The sequence below is a fragment of the Lupinus angustifolius genome, chromosome LG04 (assembly GCF_001865875.1).
Source record: "Lupinus angustifolius cultivar Tanjil chromosome LG04, LupAngTanjil_v1.0, whole genome shotgun sequence".
NCBI classification, from domain to species: domain Eukaryota; kingdom Viridiplantae; phylum Streptophyta; class Magnoliopsida; order Fabales; family Fabaceae; genus Lupinus; species Lupinus angustifolius.
Genome location: NC_032012.1, coordinates 15,495,538 through 15,519,940, shown reverse-complemented (window position 1 = coordinate 15,519,940; position 24,403 = coordinate 15,495,538). Strand labels below are relative to the sequence as shown.

The 24,403-nt window shown below is 32.9% G+C and overlaps 1 protein-coding gene across 2 annotated transcripts; it reads right to left on the bottom strand.

The window, feature by feature from the left end:
• LOC109345991 (ABC transporter C family member 4-like) lies at nt 1,533–8,386 on the bottom strand. Of its 2 annotated transcripts, XM_019585324.1 has the most exons (12): nt 7,964–8,386; nt 6,189–7,933; nt 5,705–6,025; nt 5,350–5,436; nt 4,633–5,262; nt 4,179–4,343; nt 3,657–3,951; nt 3,223–3,437; nt 2,767–3,072; nt 2,572–2,635; nt 2,250–2,489; nt 1,533–1,778 (listed from the first exon to the last, which is right to left on the bottom strand). In XM_019585324.1, exons 1-12 carry the CDS (start codon nt 8,298–8,300, stop codon nt 1,678–1,680), a joined length of 4,506 nt encoding a protein of 1,501 aa, XP_019440869.1. In that variant the 5' UTR covers nt 8,301–8,386; the 3' UTR covers nt 1,533–1,677. The 2 variants fall into 2 exon arrangements, with proteins under 2 accessions (XP_019440869.1, XP_019440868.1); XM_019585323.1 differs by having other exon boundaries at nt 6,189–8,300.

Sequence of the window (24,403 nt, the reverse complement as noted above, 5' to 3'; positions counted from 1 at the left end):
CATTTTCAATGTAATGTTTCTATCTTTTAAATATCTTATTAATTGCATTAAGACACTAGTCAATAAAACTTTTCTTAAATTTGTAAAAAAAGTGCAAAATTCAACAACAACAAAAGCAACCTAGTTATTAATGTCTAATTTAACAAGAGAACAACCCAATCCGTAATCCAAGAGACATTTTATCCAAACTCCTAATGATGGTAATTCAGTTTGAATCAGCTTCTAGGAATTAGTCTCGAGCGGGATGAGATTATTTCCAGTACTGAAAAATCCAATATTTAGATAAATTGTGGTGACAATTTTTGACATTCTTTATTTAAAATTAATTTAAATTTAATTCATTAATACTTTTTTCTAGGATACATGTATAATCTTCATCCATTACCTGACACTCTTGTATTTAAGACTATATCATTTGTCTAGAATATAAAGAAGCATGGAACTTGCATAGGACTTATATCATAGGATATATTTGTTTTTACTATTTTAAAAAGGAGAATGAAAATATATTTGTATTATTGTTTTCATTTTATATTTCAGAAAATATGAATTTCATTTCCCGAAATTCTGAAAATGAAAAAAAAAAATATTTCCAGTATTTTCAATAATAAAACAGTGATATTTTTTGAAAATATTAATACTTTTGTTACTCTATTCGTTTCATATTTTTTGATGTTTTAATTTTTTCATGTTATTCCAATTCTTTTGATGTTTTGAAAACTCACTACACATTTATACATTATTTTTCAACAATATATCATTATTTATTACTCATTTTTGCATATTTATCTCATCATTTCTATTTAATTCAGTTTTCAATATGTATCAAATTTTTGGGGTGAAATGATATCAAATTTTTATATCATTTAATAATTTATTAAATTATGTTTATAACCTTCAACATCAAGAGATGTGGATGAAGGGGATATGTTTTTCAATTTCTCTAAAAAATGTCAAAATCAATGAATGTTCCACCCACCCCTTTTAATGTTATTGTTGGAATAGTTTGATGATGGGTGTACTAATATATGATTTGAAGATAAAAATTGTCACTTATCTTAGTTAATGTAACTTGAATTAAATAATAGAATACTTTGATGTTACTAATTTATTTCAACTTTTAACTTTTTTGATAGCACTAGCAAGTGCATGATACTCGTTAATCGTTATGACATTACACATGTCTTTGTGATAATTAATGATCAAGTTCAACAATTAAAGGTGTCCAATGTATTTTTAACTTAAAATATATTGAAAAAGAAAATGCAAGTATAAAATATGATGATAGTCTATAAAAATCAGTAAGTTGATTTTTGAATTGAATTATTTATAAGAGTAATTATCCTCGTTTGTAAAGTTTTGAGTAAAAAGTTTTGAAAATGATAATAACAAACATGTTTTGATAAAATGAAAATATGAAAATGAAAACAAAAAAGAGAAATAGAAAACATTTCTTGAAAGCATATGGACTGGACCAAAGTTTATTAGAATTGAATGATTAACCATTCTGATTGCACTTCCACACACTAATATTCTCTTAAAAAAAGAGTGATAATTTCCTTCACATGGTGCTTCCAAGATCAATAGTTCATCTTATGTCTATAGAAAGATGATTAAACTTATGATTGCTATATGCATGACATAGCCAGATACATCAAGAGTAACATAAAGGATTCCTTATAATCCACTTGATCTGTTGGCATATTCTTGAACTAATGCCCCAAAAAGAGATGGCCTCTGAAGCAAGATAGAGGGCTTATCAAATTCTTTGGCTATCCCTGTTACAAAGAAAACAATAACACTATTTAGTGTACTATGGTCAATGTATCATCATCTTTTGATGAGAGAACAAGCAAAGACAACTATGAAGCACAGAACTGGTCTACCACATAACACATATCAGGTACCTTATAAAATAAATGTTATAATACTAATAATGTAAAAAATAGCGAACCACAAGTACTGCCCATTTAACTATGGATGAAAATATTACAATAAGAGTGATCCAGTGCACGAGGTTCCCACTTAGTGAGGTATGAGAGGGTAGATGTACGACAACTTGACATCCACAAGCAAAAATGTTGCTTGCACGTGGACGAAAATATTACAGTACTCAAATAAATGTTAACATTTTATTGTAGTTACAAAATTATGATCATATCCTAACTTTTATATATTGTACTATATAGTCTTGTGACGTGCCATGCCTAATAATGTTCAAAAAATAATTATTTGTCTAAGTATCATACCTGCATCCACAACTAATACTCTATCACAGTCCATAACTGTGGGTATTCTGTGAGCAATGCTGATGATAGTACATGCTGCAAAGTCTTCTCTAATGATCCTCTGAATTACACCATCAGTTTGAGAATCAACAGAAGCAGTTGCTTCATCCATAAACAAGAGCCGGCTTCGCTTAAGCATAACCCGTCCGAGACAAAGCAACTGTCTCTGCCCCACACTCCAGTTCTCTCCATTATCCAACACTAAAAAGTTGAAGCAACATTCAGCATTAGTAAAAATATGAAATTCATGCAGCTCAAAGAAAATGGTAACAATTTGTCGTACCTAGAGAGTCGAGTTTTTCAGGCTTAGAAGCCACGACTTCTTTTAGTTGACATCGATCCAAGCTCTAAACCAATCAAAAAGCTATTAGACTAGGCCAATGATTGAAAATCATCGATAGCACAGTTGAGAATATGACGTTAAATTTAGTGTAGCATGAAGTTTAAGCCTAATAAAGATGGAATGACATATATTTACCTTCCATATTTCATCGTCTGTATACTGTCCAATCGGATCAATGTTGCTTCTGATGGTTCCTTCGAAAAGGATGGGCTCCTGAGGAATGATACCGAACCTTGATCTAAGATCATGAAGCCCCAAGACAGTTATGTCAATACCATCAATGATGATTTTCCCTCCTGAGGGTTCCACAAGCCTAAACAAAACTTGAATCAGAGTTGATTTTCCACTCCCAGTTCGACCAACAACGCCAATCTTTTCTCCTCCACTGATGCTTAGAGTGATGCCTTTAAGAACTAGAGGAGTGTTTGGACGGTATCTGACCTGTTTAAGTCACAACAAGGACAGCAGACTTAGATCATAATCTTGTAGAAGTTTTTAAGACTTAAGTCGGGAGTGTAATGATGGAGCGCCGAATAAATAATTTTATCACAAAATATGAAGATATAATCAATTTAGTCGCGTTCTAGTTACCTGCAAGTCTTTGATATCTACATTGCCTTGACTGGGCCAATTCGGAGGAGGCAAACGATCCTTAATATTCCATGATGGTTCAGACGGAATATTCGTAAACTGCTTTATCCTCTCGACAGAAACCATTTTGTTTTCAATGAAACAGCTCATGAATACAGCCCAAAACAGGACAGCATTCAAGGACAACCCATAAGAAAGAGATAAACCAACATTTTCTACATCAAAATTCATGCAAAACAACCTAGTCAGTTCCTTATGTCAATAAAATTTTAACCACGGCATAAATATAGAAGATAAAGTATATACTAGACAGCACAATCTGTATCTATTTTCAAACATTTAAGAATGATACTAATGGAGGATTTTAACGAAGCGCTGTCTTCATAGAATCAAGACAAGGCAGTAATTTTTGAATTCCTTCGGTGTCAAGTTACCTGGCTTTATGATACTGCTGGGTAAGACGATCATAAACATTGTAGAAATGCAAAAGACTAAGCTTCCAAGCAATTCTAAGCGGAATCCTAACCACTCGTTGGAACTATAATTGTGGAAATCCATTCGCAAATTAGAATTCACCCGCTTAATGTTCTCTTCACAAAAATTCTTCTGCTTTCTGAATGCACGGATTGTCATAACCCCCGAAATGCTTTCAGAGAAGTGATGAATAACAGGTGCTTTGGTAATTGAATCCAGGCGAGTTAATTCACGAGATGAAGAAAGAAAGTAACTCTGCAAGACCAAAACAGAAGAAATAAACACATGAGTTATAAACATAAGTACATAACAAATGTCAGATATATTTAATTGTAACAAAATAAACTCTGAGATTCTGGCTACTATCTAATTTAATAGACTAGTGGTTATTTTTCTCCATGTCATGTATCATGCTATTGATATGAACTTTGATCTATCATAACTATCTAGGCCATTTGACGAATAGGTCTTCACATTCATACCCGGTACCATAGATTCAACCAAACAAGAGGAATTAACAAGAATGCTGTTGGCCAAGAATTCTGACAAGTGACGAAGAGGATGCCGAGCACCGTTATGTACATGGAAATAACAATACCCAAGAACAACGGGAGTAGGATATCAACATTGGTCTGATCAGTGGATGCCTGTAAAAGTTGGACAAAGAAAAATAAGTCACTATAAGTATGTGCTTATCATGAGATATAAGGCAACTTTGGACATCTAAGAACAAATGTGTTTGGTGTATTTTATGAATAGAACAGAACAAAAGATTGAGAAGTAGAACATTTTATTTCATCTTGTTTTGTTCGTATACAAAACGTGTTTCGTGTATTTTATAAACTGAACAAAATATTGAAAGTAGAACATTTTATTGCATCTTGTTTACGTGAGAGATAATATCAATATAGATTAATATTTTCCGAGAGTTCTTACCCTACTTAAAATTCTTCCGGATGGCGTAGTGTCAAAGAAAGACATGGGTGCATGCAAGATGCTGTGAAGAATTTGTGTGAAGAAAATTTGAGCTGTCTTTAGTCCAATGATTGTGAAGGAATATGATCTAGCCACTACAATAATAACCGAAATAGCAGCAATGATTGCATAGATAGAAATAAACATATAAGGGTTAAACACTTGAGCACGCTCTTCGGAGGTTTCATATGCCAGCCAATAATCACTTGCCATCATAGATGCTTGCCATAACAAAGAGAGAACAAATACTCCTGTAATACCCCACCACCCGAAAGCCTCAGTGCAGTAGAGTTTATACATACGTAAGCTCACTTTGCCCGTTTCCCTCTCCTCTTCTTTGATGAGTTTAGAACTTCCCTTGGCAGACTTCGGGTGCTCAATAGAACTGCTCTCACCATTGGTTCCATTCTGATTTGGAGCTGCCACAAGAGATTTCGTTGGTTTGTTCGAATTTTCACCAAGAACGACCGCACTTTGCTCTACTAGTTCCATAGAAGTATCGTGTGCTGATACAAGAGCTTTAAAATCCACTCCAGACTCTAGTATATCATTGTACTTCCCTGATTGAACTATCATTCCATCCTTCATCACCTTCAGCAAGAAAATATAAGAGTATTTAAATTACTGTCCGAGTCAATTAAAGATCGAAACATTACAGGATGCGAAAAGGAGACTTACTAATATCAGATCCACATTGTGTAGGAAATCTACTTGGTGTGTTACAAGAACAACTGTTTTGCCTTTTAGAGCTCCCCTCACACATTCCTGTATAAAAGGCATAGAACAAACATCGAAACCTCAGGTTTTGACGAAATTGAAAAATAATATGTATTCAGATAAACACTAGAGATTACCCCGTTTTCCTAACTGCATCAAATGAACTATATCATCACAAAAACACTAATAATAACAGTTAGCTCAACTCACTTAAATTAGCAACTAAACGAAGTGAGTTCCGTGTAAACTATTTCATGCAACATTGCATTTATGTCGTATAGTAAAGTGGTAAAATTGAACTGAGAGGAAAGGGTACCTTAAATATTTCAGAGCCAGTATGAGCATCAACAGCACTGAAGACATCATCAAGAAGATATATATCACAGTCCTGATATACAGCCCTGGCAAGTTGTATACGCTGCTTCTGGCCTCCGCTCAGATTGATGCCACGCTCTCCGATCTCTGTCTGATCACCATACTCCATGATTTCCAAATCTTTCTCCAAGCAACAAACCCTGACAGCTTCATTGTACTTATGTCTGTCCATTGGTAAACCAAAGAGAATGTTTTCTTCAATTGTTCCATTTTGAATCCACGATGTTTGTGCAACATAAGCAGTACTCCCGAAAACCTGAACCTGTTACAGAAATATAAAATTACAATCACTCTCAAATATGCTAAGTTAGAATACAAATAATGCTTAACGGGTAACTGTATTTTCGTAAAATCGCGTATAAACTGGCCTAAAGAAAAAGGGATAGATCTCAAATATCGATTAACAACCAGAAATAATCACATACCTTTCCAGAGATTTTGCGCATCTCACCAAGAATTGATGCAAGGAGAGATGACTTTCCTGACCCAACAGTCCCAACAATTGCTGCAAGCTCCCCCTTATTGATCACCAAATCGATATTTTTCAAGTCCCGTTGCAAGGTATCGTCCTCCCAGCTGAATGTTCCATCCTTGACCTCCACAGCAGTGTGTTCAAAATACCCTTCCTCTCTCTCGACCGAATCATTCAACAATTCCTTGCTCAGCATGTACTTATCTAACCTCCCCAATGATACCATTGCTTGTGAAAGCGATATCATAGACTGTGGGAATGCCCTAATAGGCTCCTGCAAGATCTTAAACACGGTTGTTGTGGTGAAAACAGTGGCTGCATCCAGTTTAATTCCCAGCAAAATCGCAGTGCCAAAGGTGATAGTTGATATCACTAATGGTGTGCTCCACATCATAACCATATTGCCACAAATGGAGAACATGAACTTGGAAAGCGACTCAAATTCTGCCTCACGGTGACGCATAATATTCTCATTGAAATGCTCTTCCCACGCTTGGAACTTGATGACGCGCATGTAATTAAGCATCTCATTCATAGCTTTCATTCTTTTGTCACGGTTCATCATCACTTTGAATTGGAAAGTGTTGTTTCTTTTGGTACCAATCACAACAAAAATAAGAACACCAATAAGTCCAACCAATGCTGTGACTGCTGAAGCACCTAGAGAATTGTAAAGCAGAAATAAGCCGATACAAAGTTGAATTGGCATCATCCACACGGCGTGTAACTGCAGCATCATATCCGAGAGTTGTTGAGTATCAACAGCCATGTAATTCACAATAGTCCCTACACCGTGATCCTGCCTACCTGAGCATGAAAGCCTTAACCCTTTCTTATACAAAGAAGTAACGAGTGTGCATCGGATAAGCATTCCAAGCTTCTGAGCACTGAAGTTGAAATGATGAGTCGTCAAGACTTCGATGAATTTAGATATGAAAAGAATCAACACAAGGAAGTATCCTTCATATATGGAACTTCCCTTCCCTGAGGTGACATCAACAAAATTTTGTATGAGCACTGGTCCTACAAACATGACACATAACCTAATGATAGCAAGGATAGCAGTGACTGTTAAATCCTTCCAGAAGCATCTAAGCAATGTGATTTGAACCGGATGCTTCGATCCCTCAGTCGATTTAGGCCATTTCGATTCAAATAGTAATGACATTCTCTCAGCTCTATGCACTGGTGAAAGGGTTGGAACCTCATCAATTTTCAAAGGTGACTTATGCCCTTTACTCAACAAAGGATTTATCCAAATCCAAAAGGCCTTTGATACAAAAGAAGCTGAAGCAAAAGCAGTAACCTCACTTGTGCTTAAATTATCACCATATAACTTAATTTCCTCATTAATAAGTGGCTCTGTTACTTCACTAGACATAGTACTAATCCCAGTGGTTCCTTTAACAGCAACAATAAGAAGAAACAGTGACACAGGGAGAGAAATGAAAGATACAATGTCATCCACCTTAATGATAAACAAGTCTTTGTTTTCAGCTTCATCAAGAGATACCAATCTCATAACCCCAGAAGCTGTGAACAAAGAAATGATGATAAAATATGCAATCCAATAAATTCTAAGCCATAAAGGGTGAGTAACAGCTTCAAATGTTTTCTCATGGATGATCAAAACTGCAATAAGTGCTTGTGTTATAACCTGGACTAACCAAAATAACCCATCAATTTGGTTCCATGCAACCTTGGTTGAACTTGAACTAGAACTAGTAAACACTATAACACAAGCAACTATGTAAAGTATGGTTAAAACAACAGTTGCAGCTAGTGTTAGCTTAAACCATGCACTTGTTCTGACAAAAGATTTGTCATTGTTTCTGATATGGTTGAGCTCATTGGTTTTGCCAACACTGGATTTGGATTTGAACTTAGAACAAAGCTTTATAATTGAAATCACAAAGAGGGTAAGTAGGAGTAGAACATTGAAGGTAGATAACAAAACTCTTTGGGGACAAGGTGAGAGGAAAATGAATCTCAACCATTGAGGTAGAGTTGAGGTAAACGTTTCCCCTGAGAGGAATGTGACCCATGTTGTAGTTGAGAAAGACATGAATGTATGTATCTATGCAACTTCAAGAAACTTCACCTTTGTTGTTGAAAACAAGTGTGTGTCTTGTTCTTTTTTATTCTCATGAATCTTCCACCTTGAAAATAAAAATTCAATGATTAGTATAAACTTTGTAACATGAACATTGTATTTATTTTAATGGGTATATGGAGTGTGTGACTCCCTTAAATCAAAATCAAATATCATAATTCTATGTAAAAAGAATAGTGGAATTTAGCTTCACCTTCTAGAAGATGCTTAAATTATGATCTCGATACGAGATGAGAATGGTGTATATTATGAACCTTTTTATTTATATATATCATTTCATATGATGTTGAGATATTATAGTAAACTCCTACAGCTCGCGGCTAAGAGGTGCAACTTAAATGTCCAAATTTCATATGAAAAGGTGGAAAGAATCAGAATTATTTATAATTTTTAATAATTGTCTAAATTGGGAAGAAATATCTATTATCCGAGATATTATTCCAAATTTTGTCAGCACTAATCAATAAATAAAAATAATAATTAATATTTAAAATTTTAATTAATATAATTTATTTTTATTAGTGCAAATATAATTTGGGATAACAAATTTTTGTTACAATGGGAAAGTAGGTATTCTTGGAATGAGCAATAATCATATATTGCATAAAAAATGAAAGTCTTAAATATCCAACAATAAAGAAAGGCATAAAAGCATGAAATGATTAATGATGAATGATCACAATACTACAAGTACAAGAAAAATCATGTAACGAGGAAAATCCGCTTTAGCAAACACCTCACAACTAGCTTTCACTATTTTGTCACACTCAACCCAAAAATGGAAGTGGTCCCAAAGAATTTAATGAATTTGAACTTAGGTACTTTATTATTCTGCATTGCTATCATGTGATTATTGGAATCTTCAAAAAGTAATTTAATATGTATACCAGTAGTATAGATGTTTTTTATTCTAACATTATATTATTCACTTGTATTAATTAGTATTAACACTCTTAATTAAATAAATAAATTAATATAAATGAATAATGAATGATATATTAATTATATAATTTTTTATTAGGAATGTTTTCGGACTATCTATGATATTCTCTTATCTTTTGGGTAAAAACTAATCTATTTTGATTGTATGTATAGTATTGTTTTCCAAAAAAATAATATTAATTTTGATATGGCTAATTATAAGAATATAGAATCTTACTTAAGTATTTTCGGTTACATAATTTCTTTAAAATTAAAAAATTATGAGTGTTACACTTAACAACAAAATAGGATAAATGATTATTTTCTTTCAGAGCAATATCTATATGTTATTAGGTAAAGAATTATATAATGTTAATGTATTATTCATTTGTATTATTTTTTAGAAGGGTTAATAATAACTGAATATGAATTGTAGATAATACAATAACAATATATAAACTAATATGTTGTTAGTATATACACTTTTTCATTAAATGACTTTTATGGTGGACAGCCATGTAAAATATATGCATCAATAGTGTATGAGTTTTATATATTATTACTGCATCATCTATCTTTCATATTTAATTATGACTGTTCAAAAAAAAAGTATTCCAAATAAATAATATATGATATAATAAATTTTTACACTAATAGTATATAATATATAAACATTATAATCTATTACTTATCATTTATGTGTAGATTTTCACACTATTAGACCTAAATATTACATTATAAAAAATTCCAACTAGTTATCTCTCTAAATTTTTTAATTGAGCTACTCTCCTTTTCCTTTATAAATAAATCTAAGTAACTTTTCACAAAAATGAGTTAAAATATAATTATTTGATTTAATAAATAATTTATAATTATTAGTTAGTATTGGATGATGTGAAATTATTTCAATTAAAATAATTTTGAGAATTTCAAAAATAGTTAAAAATAAAAAATACAAATAAGTAATATTTTTTATGGTAAAAATAAATAAATATATATATATATATATGGGCATGTCTCTTTATTTTAAGTGAATACAAATATCCGTGGATATTTAATCCTATTATTTTAAAATAGGTAATATTAACCACTACCTTGAATGTATTTTGAGCTACCAATCAAGTTTAAGCATTGGTATCTGCACCTTTTCAAAAAAAAGTATCTTTAGAAAAATAATAACTTAAGAAATGTTATTGATTCACTTATTAATATTTAGGAAAAATAATAACTTCAAAAATGTTATTGATACACTTATTAATATTTTCCTTTAAAATAAGTAATTATATTTTAGAAAGATATGGATACTAGAACTCTAGAAGCAATGAAGTTTGAAGAAATATTCCAACCAACCACCGTATATCTTAACACTATTGGCAGTAGTGTCCTAAATACTAGTATAAGACACTATTAGCTTTTAAGCAAAGTTAATTGTTTGATTTATGTGGGTGACACTTGTTAAAAGAAGTAATCATGAATTTCTAAAAGGTTCAATTTATTACCAATAATGTAAGAAATACAATTGGTAGTACCAAAAAATGAAGACTAATTTCTAGCAAATGTTGTTCATTTTTTATTATTTGTAGTTAATATTTTTACTATCCAAATATAGTACATTCATATGGTGAAGATAAACAATATTTTTATTTAACAAATATAATGTAACGCCTCGAAAATTTATCCAATAATATTGCACAAAAATGGGTAATTATTTTTTGGTGTAATGTAAAACTCTTCATTTACCTTTGATTCCTTTTCGGGACATCACGTTAAGTAACCTAAAATGCAGAAAAGACAACAATAGTTCATGGAATGATCCTTTATTGAAATTGACTGAAAACGTTTATACAAAAGAAAATCGAAATAAATCCTAATCCAAACTGAAAATATGTACAATAGTCTGGTTTATTCAAAACATTAAAAGTACCCTACACAGATACCCGCCTCAAGGGCAACTAGAAATAGAGATGACCACTAGCGACTAGCTCCAAGGTTAGCGGGTGTACTAGAACACTCGCTAGGATCCTCCTCCATCTCAAAATCGGAAGAGAGGTTCACCACCTCGATGGAGTCCTCTATACAAACCAACTCCACACAGTCTTCCTCTTCGACTTCCAGCTCCTTTCTTGGGTTGTTGGACGAACCTTGTGACTTTCTTCTCACTCTCGCATCTGCCTGAAGATCGGGCATCGTCCGTATAGCATCTCTCTTCCCCGGTGGGGAATCGGGCACATCAACACTACCCCGTCTCCTAGTTGATGGTCCAACATCCGTGGGTCCGTTAGGAATCACAGACTGAATGGATGGTGTGGTAGGTGTAAATCTCCAAGCAAGTAAGGTGAAAGAAGCCTCCAAGTCCGCATGTTGTGAAGGGGAGCGCATCATGGGGCCATCGCAAACCATCTCCAACTCTAAGGCACAAGGGTCGGTGTCTATGTCCATCACTACTCCATGTACCCTCCTGGGACATTGAGAATCGGTAGCTCTGAATCCTCACCGTACGGTCCATCTAGACGAGAACGCAAACCGAAGACAAGAAGAAAGAAAAGAAAAGAAGATAGAGTAAGACATCTAATGAATATAATTCATTAACAGCGTGGAATTATACGGAATATCACATACAAACATACACACATGATATACACAATACATATCATAAACATAATGCACAATGATAAAATGATGTTATAACTCGAATCATGAGGATTAATATTCACACTCTCAATTTATGCATGATATGCTTATTTCATCCATCCTTACACCAATATCCTCCCAATACACTATTTGGAAATAACCAAGAGTACAGGTCCCATAACAAGCCGATTTGATTGCACCAAAAAAATAAATTCCTCGCAAGGATATATGATCGATCGGTTCCGAAGAACTGTCCATTTCAGGATGGTGTCGTATCAAACACTTTTTGGGCATCCCTCTCATTGATCCTGATTGCAAAGAGGGGTTGTTAGAGATCGTCTAGTTTGCACTGTGAGAACTGTCCGATCCAACAAAATACATCATCCAAGAATACAAGGGACTCGTCTCACTTAGACTCTCCCTCAAGACTTTGCTCACGAATCACTACCATCGTCGTCCCTCTCAATATCGCGGGGCTCGTTCGTCTCCCATAAATTTCCTCTCCACTACTTTGTTATTCATGATGAGTATGCATACTAATCGAAGTTAGCCAATTAAATATGTTAAGTATTCTTTTATATCAATCGGCCCATCCTAAGACATCTCCCAAAGGAATGCTTCTTGTGGGACCCGATCTTACGTTATCGCATAATATAGGAATAACATCTCCACCACTACGAACCATCGCTGGATTACCCTGGACAGCCACATGACCAAGCCTCTTACGGTCACACGACCTCACTGTGTGGTATCATGTAATCCTTTTTAGGCATAGCCTTGCTCATGACATCCTCGTCGGAATCATTGCCCGCATAAGGCACAAGAACAAAAGTAACAATATAAGTTTGTCAATTTGGGCACCGGACTCAATCCTCCAAGCCACAGTCTTCCCCAAGTGTAAATACACTTCAACTCAAGTTAGGGCTATTGCCTAAGCAATCAATCAATCAAAACAATCAAAAATATTGTTTGTCTCTCGCTCAAGCGAAAGACTGTCGCTCAAGCGACAAACTCATCAAAACAGATTTAATTCTCTGCATGGCTCTCGCTCAAGTGAAAAATCCACCAAAAACTGGTCAAAATCACCCTCTAGGTCTCGCCCAGTCGAGGGACTGTCGCTCGGGGGCCAAAACCGCCCAAAACAGGCCAAGCACGCTGCCTGGCCCTCGAGCAGGCATAGCTGGCTCCCCCAGGCGTGATTGGCTCGCCTAGGCATGGCTGATCCATTGGTCAGGCATGTTTGGCTGGCCCAAGCGAGGCTGGGTCGCCCAAGCGTGGCTGGTCTAGCTGTTAGGCGTGTTTGGCTCGCCTAGGCGTGGCTTGACCAGTGGCCAGGACTACTCTCTCAACCTTTTGGGCCACTAGATCGAATACCACCGGTGTTTTCGATCCATACGCGTTTTAGTTTCTCGAGTGGTGTTCCTTCATGGATAACAACCACACGACTTGATATTTCATACTACTCTAGGGGCATATAACCTAAGGAAACATCCGTACTTAATCTAGATACGAAATCATTTGGTTAAGTACAGGTTTCTAACAAAAACAGAAATAACTCCCAACTTTTGAGGTAGTTTGGAGATCTGGGTGTTATATTCGGACACCACTATGTCACGAAGTATTCACTCTCACCTTGGGTTGCAACACGATTGATTTCCCTTCCGTGAATGCGTAGGTTGTCCGACTTCGAACGCCTTGAAACTAAACACGAAATCCAATCAGCGATTCGCGAGTTAAATCGTTTTTCTACTAACTCTAAGCTAAAGACATCATTTTAATCCATTCTAAGAACATCTGAGACTTTCATCCATCCGGTCCAAGATTCAAATTCTTGAACCATCACTTATCCTCGAAAGTCTCGTTCCCGATTCCTATCGGTTCACGATCATTTCAACACATTTTTATAAGGATTGATCTCATGATCAAAAGGACATTTTGATTTAAAATATTATTTGATTTCAAAATCATCATCTTTTCTCAACATAAATAACATGCATATTTTCAAACACTAAAACAGCCCCATGAATAACAAGATTTCATGGTTTCAAAACAACAACTTCTAGATTCACGAAAACTCATTTTTCGCGTTCTTGTGTATAACAAGAGATGGGAAGGTTTTTAGAAAATTTTGACGGTTGAAAATGTTTGTAACATACGTATAAACATCATACTCAAATATCGTAAATAATGAACAGCTAGATTTTCTAAAAGATGAAGAACAAGCATGAGGGTTTACCTTAGGTTCTTGAGAAAATCCAAAGGAATAAGAAATGCAATGCAATGTAGAGCCAATGGTTTCTCAAAGGGGGTGGGCTCTTTTTAAAGTGTCATGGTTCAGTTTTTTGACAAGCAAGCCAAGGGTTTCAAGAGGTTTTATGGCTCTTTTAAGTGGAATAAATCAAAGTTAGAGAGAATGGAATTTGATTTATGGAGGAAAACCAAGGTTTTCCGAGATTAATGGTGCAATGGGTAAGTGAAGGGTTTGAGGGGCTTAGTGTAAAAGATGAGCATTTTTGCTTGCTTGCCCAGCAAGTTTCACTTGGGAACATGAGGTAAATTTTTTGGCGAAACATTCACGATGAGACCATGCCCGAGTATTATTGGCTAATACTCGGCTGGATGTTAAAATCTTCCGGTTACGGTTAGAATTTCGAAATGTCGAATTCAGATGGAAAAATATTCAAAAATGCATTTTGGACAAACTTGATGTCTATCCTGACTCGAATTTATATTTCAAAACCGATGGCGCAAACACGTTTTTGGACCGAATTCAGGCGAATTTGGGCTCGACAGCAGTCCAAAAACTTTCCGCCATACAAAATTATGAAAATTTACTACAAAAAAGGAATGCACAACACAAGATTAAAACTCAACTACGGTTTAGCCTAATTCATTACCAATTAATTTTTGTTAAAAATAAATAATTAATAAAATATATCGAATTTTCACGGTGTTACATGTAACATTACAAATATAGAATTATGGATTTTAGTTTTATAGGATCACTTTTTAGAAAATAGCATTATGACTATTGAATAATGTCTTTTATAGATGAAGTTTTATCTTGATTAATTACTCGTATTTTATTGATATTTTGTTAATGGGCTGATTTTTTTCTATATATAATCTTCTTATTATAAATGTAATGGGCTCGTGATATTACAACAATGACATCTCCATTTCTAGAAAACCGTAAATTAAAGGAGTATTTTTTATATTCTAAAATTACTTTTACAAAATTAAATTAGGTCATTTAAAACATTAAACAAAATGTTCATTATTTATTCTTTTCAAAATTATTCAATTATTATTTGTTTCTCTCTTTGACAACTCTAGACCACCTTATTCATTTTTTATTAAAGAAATCATTCCATCATCTATCCACTCCTTTCTTCTTCCAAGATATCCTTGAATCATCTTGTAACATCGTGAATTTGCTGTGTATGTTTTATTAATTATTTATTTTATCAACGATGAATTTTATAAATTAATCAATATGTATTTAGGCTAAACCATAGTTGAGTGTTACTCTTGTTCTATGATTTTCTATTTTATGATAAATTGTCGTAATTTCTGTGACAAAAGGTTTTTGTGCTGCTGCCGGACCCAAATTCACTTGAATTCGGCCCAATAACGTGTTTTTGAGTTCCGTAACTCGGAATCGAATTCCGATTATGCCATTGGCTTCGAAATATTATTTTGAGTCAAGATAGACATCAAGTTCCTCCGGAACGTATTTCTAAATGGTTTTCACTCCAAATTTCGTGTTTTGAAGTTCTAACCATAAACCGAAATCGGAAGATTTTTAATATCCGACCTAGTATTAGCCAAAAATACTTGGGTATGGTTTAATCGAGAATGTTTCACCGAAAAGGTCCCATCACTTTCACGTAAGAGGTTTGCTTGTTAAACAAGCATAATTACATATCCTCTTACACAAAATCCATAAAATCACTCACCTATCTCTTACACAAACTACTTTTTGAAAAACAAATGATCCCCCCCTCCCCCTCCAAATCAGATTTCTCTCTTTAAGGAGCCAAACCCTAGCTTAGAATAAACCCTTGGCATTTCAAACTCTTTCTTCACTTTGCATTTTCTAAAGAACTCTCAAGGTAGTTCTTCATGATTATTCATTTTGATTTCTTCATCTCTTAAGATCTAACCATTAGATGTTTATATGTATGTTATGAATATTTTCAACCGTTGAAATGTTCTAATAATATTCCTAACTCTTTTTATATTCAAAACTCCAAATAGATATTTTCTTGAACTTAGAAAGTTATTTTGAAACCATGAACTCTTTGTGTTCATGGGGCTGTTTTTAATGTTTAGAAAGTTTGTATGTTTGTTGGTATTTGAACATGGTTAAAGGTGATGGTTGTATATCAAATGAAAATTTAAGGAGTTTTCCTAATCATGCCAAGTTTGGACTTTTCCACTTGTTTTTGGCTTGAAAAACCATATTTTTGGACAAGTTTAGAATAGTATATTTTTTATGTTGAAGTTTGATTTTGTTTCAAAGGGGATAATTTTGTTATCAAAGGAACCTTTAAAGTGTTTAATGATACGTTGAAGGATCAAAACTTTCCTTAGCATTAGGTCTATATCATGGCCTATATGTCTTTAGGAAAAGTTTAGTTTCTAACTTTGAAATCCAAAATGTTTAAGGATGAGTTTTGTGAAAGGTGTTGTTTTAAAATATTATGAGTTAAAAGTTTGATTAGTAAATGATATTCTTTGACTTCCAAGTTCAAGTAATAATTTGGGATAAAAGATGACTTATAAAAGTCTTGACTTTATAAACTTAAAGTGTTAAGAAGTAATGAATGGTTGATTTGTTATAGGATGAACCTTAATAAGGTTAGCTTACTTTAAAGTGGTAAGTGTAACTTAAGAAATGTTGATTTTAAATGTTGTTTAAGTATGAGATCAACACTATCAAGAAGGTGTTGAAATGACCATGGAAACCTATTATGCAAAATATGAAATCTACTAAAGATGACTTACTTTAAAGTGGTAAGATCAACTTGGAAGATATGGATTTAAAAGTGTGAACTTCGATTAAGAAACTTACCTTAAAATGGTGAAGTATGGCTTAAAAAGTCTCCATGAAAATATAAATCTATGAGGTGATAAAAGTGTAAACTTTATTAAAAACTTATCTTGGAAAACGTTGGATATCGGGAACAAGATTTTCAATGATAAAGGATGGTTCAAAAATTTGAATCTTGGACCGGATGGATGAAAGTCTTTGAGTTCATGAAATGGATTAAAGTGTTACACAATGACTTTACTTTAGGGTTATCATGTAAAATTGATTCCCAAATCACTAAATTATTTTTGTGTGTTTAGTTTCGAAGCTTTCAAAGCTGGACGATCAACTCACTCTCTCGTAAAGGAAATCAAGCACGCGAAAACCTAAGGTGAGGGAGAATACATCGTGACATAGTGGTGTCTGAATATGACACCCAGATCTCATTAACTATTTCAAAAGTTTGGAGTTATATTTGTGTATTAAGAAAACCCGCACTTAATCAAATATTTGTGTGAATGGATTTTGTACGAATACTTTCTTAAGTTGTATGCTTAGGATAGATTCAAATATCATGTATTATGGTAGTTATCCATGAAGGAACACCACTCAAGAAACTAAAATCCATAGGGATAGCAAACAGGGAAGAGTTTCGATCCGGTAGCCCAAAAGGGCGAGGAAAATGGTCCTGGTAACTGGACCACCTCGCCCGGGTGAGTCAGCCTTGCTTGGGTGAGGGAGAAGCAGAAGTCAGACCCCATTTTGCACTTGGGCGAGCAACCCCTCGCCTGGGCGAGGGCCAGACAACCTGTATTGGGCGTTTTTGGCGCCCAGGCGACCATACCTCGCCCGGGCAAGGACCAGACATGTATTTTGACCATTTTTTGATGGATTTGTCGCTTGAGCGATAGTCCCTCGCTTAGGTGAGAATCAGGAAGAGAATTGAGTTTGTTTTGATGAGTTCATCGCTTGAGCGAGAGACGTACAATATTTTTTATTGTTTCTGATTGTTTGATTGCTTAGGCAATAACCCTAGCTTGGGTGTGAAGTGTATTTACACTTGGAAAAGACCGTGACTCAGATGATTGAGTTCGGTGCCCAAAATTGACAAACTTATACATGTACCTTTGTTCTTGCGCCTATTTAGGGCAAGGTTTCCGACTATGATATCGTGATTAGGGCAATGCCCAAAAAGGATTACTTGATACCATGTAGCAAGGTCGTCTGACCGTAAGAGGCTTGACCATGTGGTCGTCCAGGATATTCAATGATGGTTCGTAGTGGTAAGGATGTTATTCCTCTATTACGTGATGACGTAAGATCGGGTCCCACATGAAGCATTCCTTTGAGAGATGTCTGAGATTGGACCGATCATATAAAATAATGATTAAAAGATTTAATCGGCTAACCTCAGTTAGTGTGCATACTCATTACGAATAATGAAGTAGTAGAGAGGAAATTTACATGAGACGAACGAGCTCCGAGATGTTGAGAAAGACGGCGATGGTGGTGATTCGTCAGCAAAGTCTTGAGGGTGAGTCTAGGTGAGATGAGTCTCTTATATTCCTGGATGAGGTATTCTATTTGATCAGACAGTTCTCACAGTGCAAACTAGACGATCTCTGACAACCCCTCTTTGCAATCAGGATCGATGAAAGGGATGCCCATAAAGTGTTTGATACTACACCATCCTGAAATAGACAGCTCTTTGGAACAGATCGATCATATATCCTTGCCAGGAATAGTTTGGTGCGTTCAAATCGGCTTGTTATGGTACCTGTACTCTCGATTATTTCTGAATAGTTTATTGGGAGGATATTGGTGTAAGGATGGATAAAATAAACATAACATTCATACATTGAGCTCGTGTATATTAATCCTCATGGTTTGAGTTATAACGTCATTCATCATTTGCATTTATGTATGTGATATATATATATATATATATATATATATATATATATTGTGTATATTATGTGTGTCTATTTGGATGTAATATTCTGTGTAATTCCACGCCGTCAATGAGTAATATTCATTAGATGTCTTACTCCCTCTTCTTTCTATTTGTCTTTTATTCGCGTTTTTTCAGATGGATCGTTCGGCCAGGATTCGGAGTTACCGTTTTTCGATGTCCCAGAAGGGGACATGGAGTAGTGATGGTCATAGATACACCTACACAGGCCCTTGTGCCCTAGAGATAGAGATGGTATGTGATGGATCTTCCATGCACTTTCCCTACCATCACGAGGAGCTAGAGGCTTCCTTTATCCTGCCACCACGAAGGTCAGCACCTGTTGTATCGTCGACTCAGTCTGTGACCCCTCAGGGACCAGATGTTGCAGGCCATTTCAAGAGGCGATGGACATGGAACGACGCGATCAATTCCTCAGTATAGAGGAGAGCAGCCCAGCGGACGATGCTAGACCTCTAGGCAAATGCAAGGATGGTGACTCCCTCGCAGCTGAAGAGGATGATTGCGTGGAGTTGATCAACATTGAGGACTCCATTGAAGTTGTCAACTCTCTTCCGACTCGGAGATGGAGGAGGACTCAAGCGAGTGTTCTAGCACACCCGCAGACGCTGGGGCTACCCGCTAGGAGCTATTTCCATTTCTATTTTGCTTTTTGATTAGGGTACCTGTGTAGGGTATTTATTTTGTGAGTAGTTTTATTTGTGCGACGATTAGGATTCGGCCTTGTACTTCGTACCAACATTTTATGATATTTTAATGAAGTATGATTCAAAGTTATATTGAGTTATTTTTTATTACCATTAGGTAATGATTTTCGATTTTTCGCATTGTATGTTACTTAAAGTGAGTTCCGAAAATGAAACGAATATAAGGAAATAAATTTTATACGACTTCATTATTAAAAAAAATTACACATTTTTTAGCAAGATTTTTGGAGTAATTTTTGGGGCATTACACATCTCTCTTCCTTTCTTCTTTTATGTTACTCACACTACTCAAAGACATTTTTTCTTTAACCTACCGAACATGCATTGTTAAAGTAACCCATGTTCCTTTCCCTTCACCATTGTTGTACACATTGAACCATCCATTAAGTATAATGTTATTATTTGTGCTATGTGTATTTTTATTGTGTGAAATACATTTTTCACATGCATTTCATTTCTCCTCACTACTGATGTACACATTGAGTCATTGATTAAGTTATAATATTATTATTTATGTTGTGTGTATTTTCAGTTTGGGAAAAATACATTTTAAAAAAATAATGTTTTAACTTCCTTCATATTCATTAAACATGTTTGATGTCATATATTTAATTTTAAAAAATAACATTTTCACTCTTTGCATATTTTCTGAATTGTATCTCATTATGAAATGTATGCATGATATTCATGGTCTTGATATTTAATTGCTTATTTTATAAAATTATGTCACGTTAGAGTTTATCATGATATTTTTTTAATAGGGATGACAATAAGTATCCAGATGCGCGGGTACCCGCCAATAATATCTACAACGTGTTGGATCCAGGTTGGTATTTTTGGACCTGTAAGTAATTTAACATGATATTTTGAGACTCACTGTTGAATGAATCTGGATTCGGGTAATGAAGTACCCAGACCTGTGATTACTCGAACCCGCTATTAATTCCTATATATATAACCAATGTTGTGAAACTCGATTCGAACGTCAAACTGGAAGAGGTCTCATATTAGGTTTAAACGGTTTAAATAGTTAAACTGTTCGGTTTGACCGGATGATTTTATACATAATTAATACTTTGTATCAATAAATGTAAATTTTATATAATTAATAATTATGTATAATTGTATTGAAGTAATATATCTTTATCCTTTTTTGGATCAGAGTAAAACAAAATATTTGAGTGGTGTTCGACTTTTTAAAATTTGTTAATTGAACCGTCCGGTTTACTTTCCGGGTTAATGCGGTTGAACCGAGTTTAACACAGTCGGATCGAAATTTCTCCAGATCAAAGCGGTTCAACCCTAACTCGGTTAAGACTGCAAACCAAAGCCGTTTTCAAGTCCGGTCAGAGGTTAGACTGGTCGGACCGTCCGGTGCGGTCCAGTTCTCATAACACTGTATGTAACAACCTAATTATAATATCATTTTAATCATAATTACTATGTTATATTGTTAATCTATAATTGTAATATCATGTTAATCATAACTGTAATATTATATTGTTAATCCATAATTATAATATATTAATTCATAAATATGATTGTTATGTCGTTAAGCTGTGATGATATTTTGTTAATTCATATGTATGATGTAATATTATGTTGGTTGAAGAGTTCTTATTTAATACATTTTTCATCCTAATATTGAAGTTGTTTTTATATTTATTTGAGTAAAGTTAATTGTGTTTAATAGTCAATTTATATTATGTTTAAACTTTAAATTATATTTTATAATTTTTTTCTTGTTGATTGACTAACTAACATATAAGATTGTAGAAAACAAACACACAATTGCATAAATTACTCGTAATCATTTCTAATATTTTTGAATTTGTGGGTACCCATGGATTCGTCGGGTACCCAAAATCCACATGTAGCAGAGCCAACATGTATCAGTATACATCTGAGCGAGTCTAGATCCAAAAATGAAACAATTTGATAAGTTCGGGCAATGCGCTACCCGTACCCATTTACACCCATTACCATCCCTATTTCTAAATATCAATAAATTATTTTTACCACCTTAGTTATATTTATTAAATAATTTAGAACAATTTATTCATCCATTAATATCTTTTAATTTAATAAATAATAAGTTAGAATCGACTAGGAAGAAATTTTTCAATCTCCATAATAAAAAAACAATTAATGCAAATTAGTGGATAAATAATATTATATTTATAACCGATTTTTTTAACTGCATTATATATTAATTGAATGAAATATAATAAATAAACGTAATGTAAAATAAAATCTTAAAGAATAAATTATAATCAACCAAAAAACAAATTTTCAATCTCCATAACCAAAAACAATTAATACTAATGAGTGACTGAAATTGATATTATATTTTAAACTAGAATTTAGACTCTTTATTATATAATAAGGATTGATAATTTAATTTCAAATGATTTTTCTAATTTAATTTAATTTCAAATGATTTTTCTAATTTAATTTAATTTCATACGGTTACTATCAAATTTAGGCCAATGTATGTTATAACGTTCAGTTATTACATGCATGAACTTCATACCATGTGGTGGATAAAATTGATGTAATATAATATCAGAAGGAATTTTCTAAATTGATTTTTGAGTTGATTTTGATTTTGAATTTTACAAATTTTAAAATGTATATGAATGCTTTCGAGTGGGTAGCTTTTGATCTTATGATAAGATAAGTATAATATTATTGAATTCTCCTTTATTACAGAGTTCAATATTATACATTCCATATTATGAATTATTAATGAATAAAACTAGTTTTTTTTTTTAATTATAATTGGTGTTTCGATCTTCGCCCGAAAATAAATAAGAGACAAACATGTCATGTGACATAGCAAAATGAAAATGTAGCAAAAGTTAATTTTATTGAAGAATTTTTTTAAGAGAGAAAACATCCCCAATTAGTTACACAGGATTGATTAACTTTTCGGCGTAAGAAAATTTTGGTATATAAAAAAGTTTTAGTTAAACGTAGCCTTATATTATTATTAAGTATTTAAGGAAATATAGTATTGTGTGGAAAAACTAAAAATTTCATTATCAAAACTTTGACTTTTCCATTGCTCTTTCAAATTAAAAGTTTTTAAGTATTGTGTGGAAATATATTATTATTAAGTATTTAAGCAAATTTTAGGAGAAAAGTTTTTCACTAAGTTTCTAACACATAGGCAACTTTTTTTATTATATAGTACATATAGACAATGCAATAAAGTATAACTAAGCACAAATAAAAATAAATAAACTACACAACAAAATCACAACAAAATAGAGTGTAAAATCTATACAAGAGTAAATATTTATATACAATTAATATCATCTATTATTCTTTCAAATTATTTTTTTAAAATTAATATAATTAAATATAAACGATGGAATATGCAAATACAATATAATCAATACTTTTTTCTCTCAAGAAAATAATAGTCAAATGAAGAAGAGATAGAGTGTAATTATGGGATCACGAATCACAAGAAAAGTTTTTCATTGAATTTGGACCAGAATTGAAGTGGATAAATTTAAGAAAGTATGTGAAGAAATTGTGTTCTCCACACGTGGAAGTTTGGTGTCTTATATAGATCGGATAAAAACATAAATAAGCATGCATGGTTGTTGAACAACGTAAATGAGCAGTGAACTCTTTCAAATGAGTACTGACAAACCAAAATAAATGTTACCTTATATCCTGGGATGGTTCTAGGTTTGTGTGAGTGGCAGTGGGGGAGTACCGTATTTATTATATATTATTTATAAGAGTATACTTTTTATTCTTGTAAACTCTTATATCTTCATCATTCATTTAGTGTTATATATTATTGTACTATTTATGTCATATATTTGTTCATTATTTCAAATTTCTTACTACAATTTCAATGACTAAGTTAAATGCATCACTTTTTATATGTTTTTGGAAAATTGTTCAACATATTTGAAAAATAATGAAATATCTATATACAGTTAGTGTAAAAATTTATACACAGTCAATCTATCATTAATTTATATTATTTTTTGAAAAATTAATGATAATTAAATATGATGATGGACAATGTATACATTTTTTACACTCTTGGTGCATATATTTTTATCTTTAAAAAATTGTTTAGCATATACATTGTATTCAAGAAAAAAAATTAAATACTCTTTTTTTTATGTGTAAAGTTATACATATAGTTTAATAAGTTAATAAATGATATAAACATTAAATAGAACTTGACTAAAATAATATCACTTAATACACATTGAAATTAAAATATAAAAAATTAAAAAATATGGGTGAAAAATGAGTAATTAATAAAATTATAATTTGAAAGTAAAATTTAAATGTGTATTCATTTCTTAAAACATTAATATATATAAAATAATATGAAAAATTCAAACATCAGAAGTGTTGGAATGAGTATATTGTTTTCCAATTTTAACTTTTTTATTGAAATTAGAAGTATAGTAACAATGAAAATGATGAAGATATAATTCAAATTATATCTTTAAGTTTATAATTTATATTTGAATCTAATTTTTATTTAAAAAGTGATTTAAAATCATAAAATATATTAAAAGATGAAATATAAGAATGAATGAAAAATATATTTGAATCTAATAATTTATCAATAAGATCTACACTATTAATAAAAAGGGATATTACAACAAAAAATAACACTGAAATGAATGAAAATGTCATTAGAACTAAATCTTTAAAAAAAACTCAAGAGCTTAGATATGAAAAGTTTATTAGACTTAGTCCGACTTGATTAATCTACAACTATTTTTAATAGATTATTAATGTATTA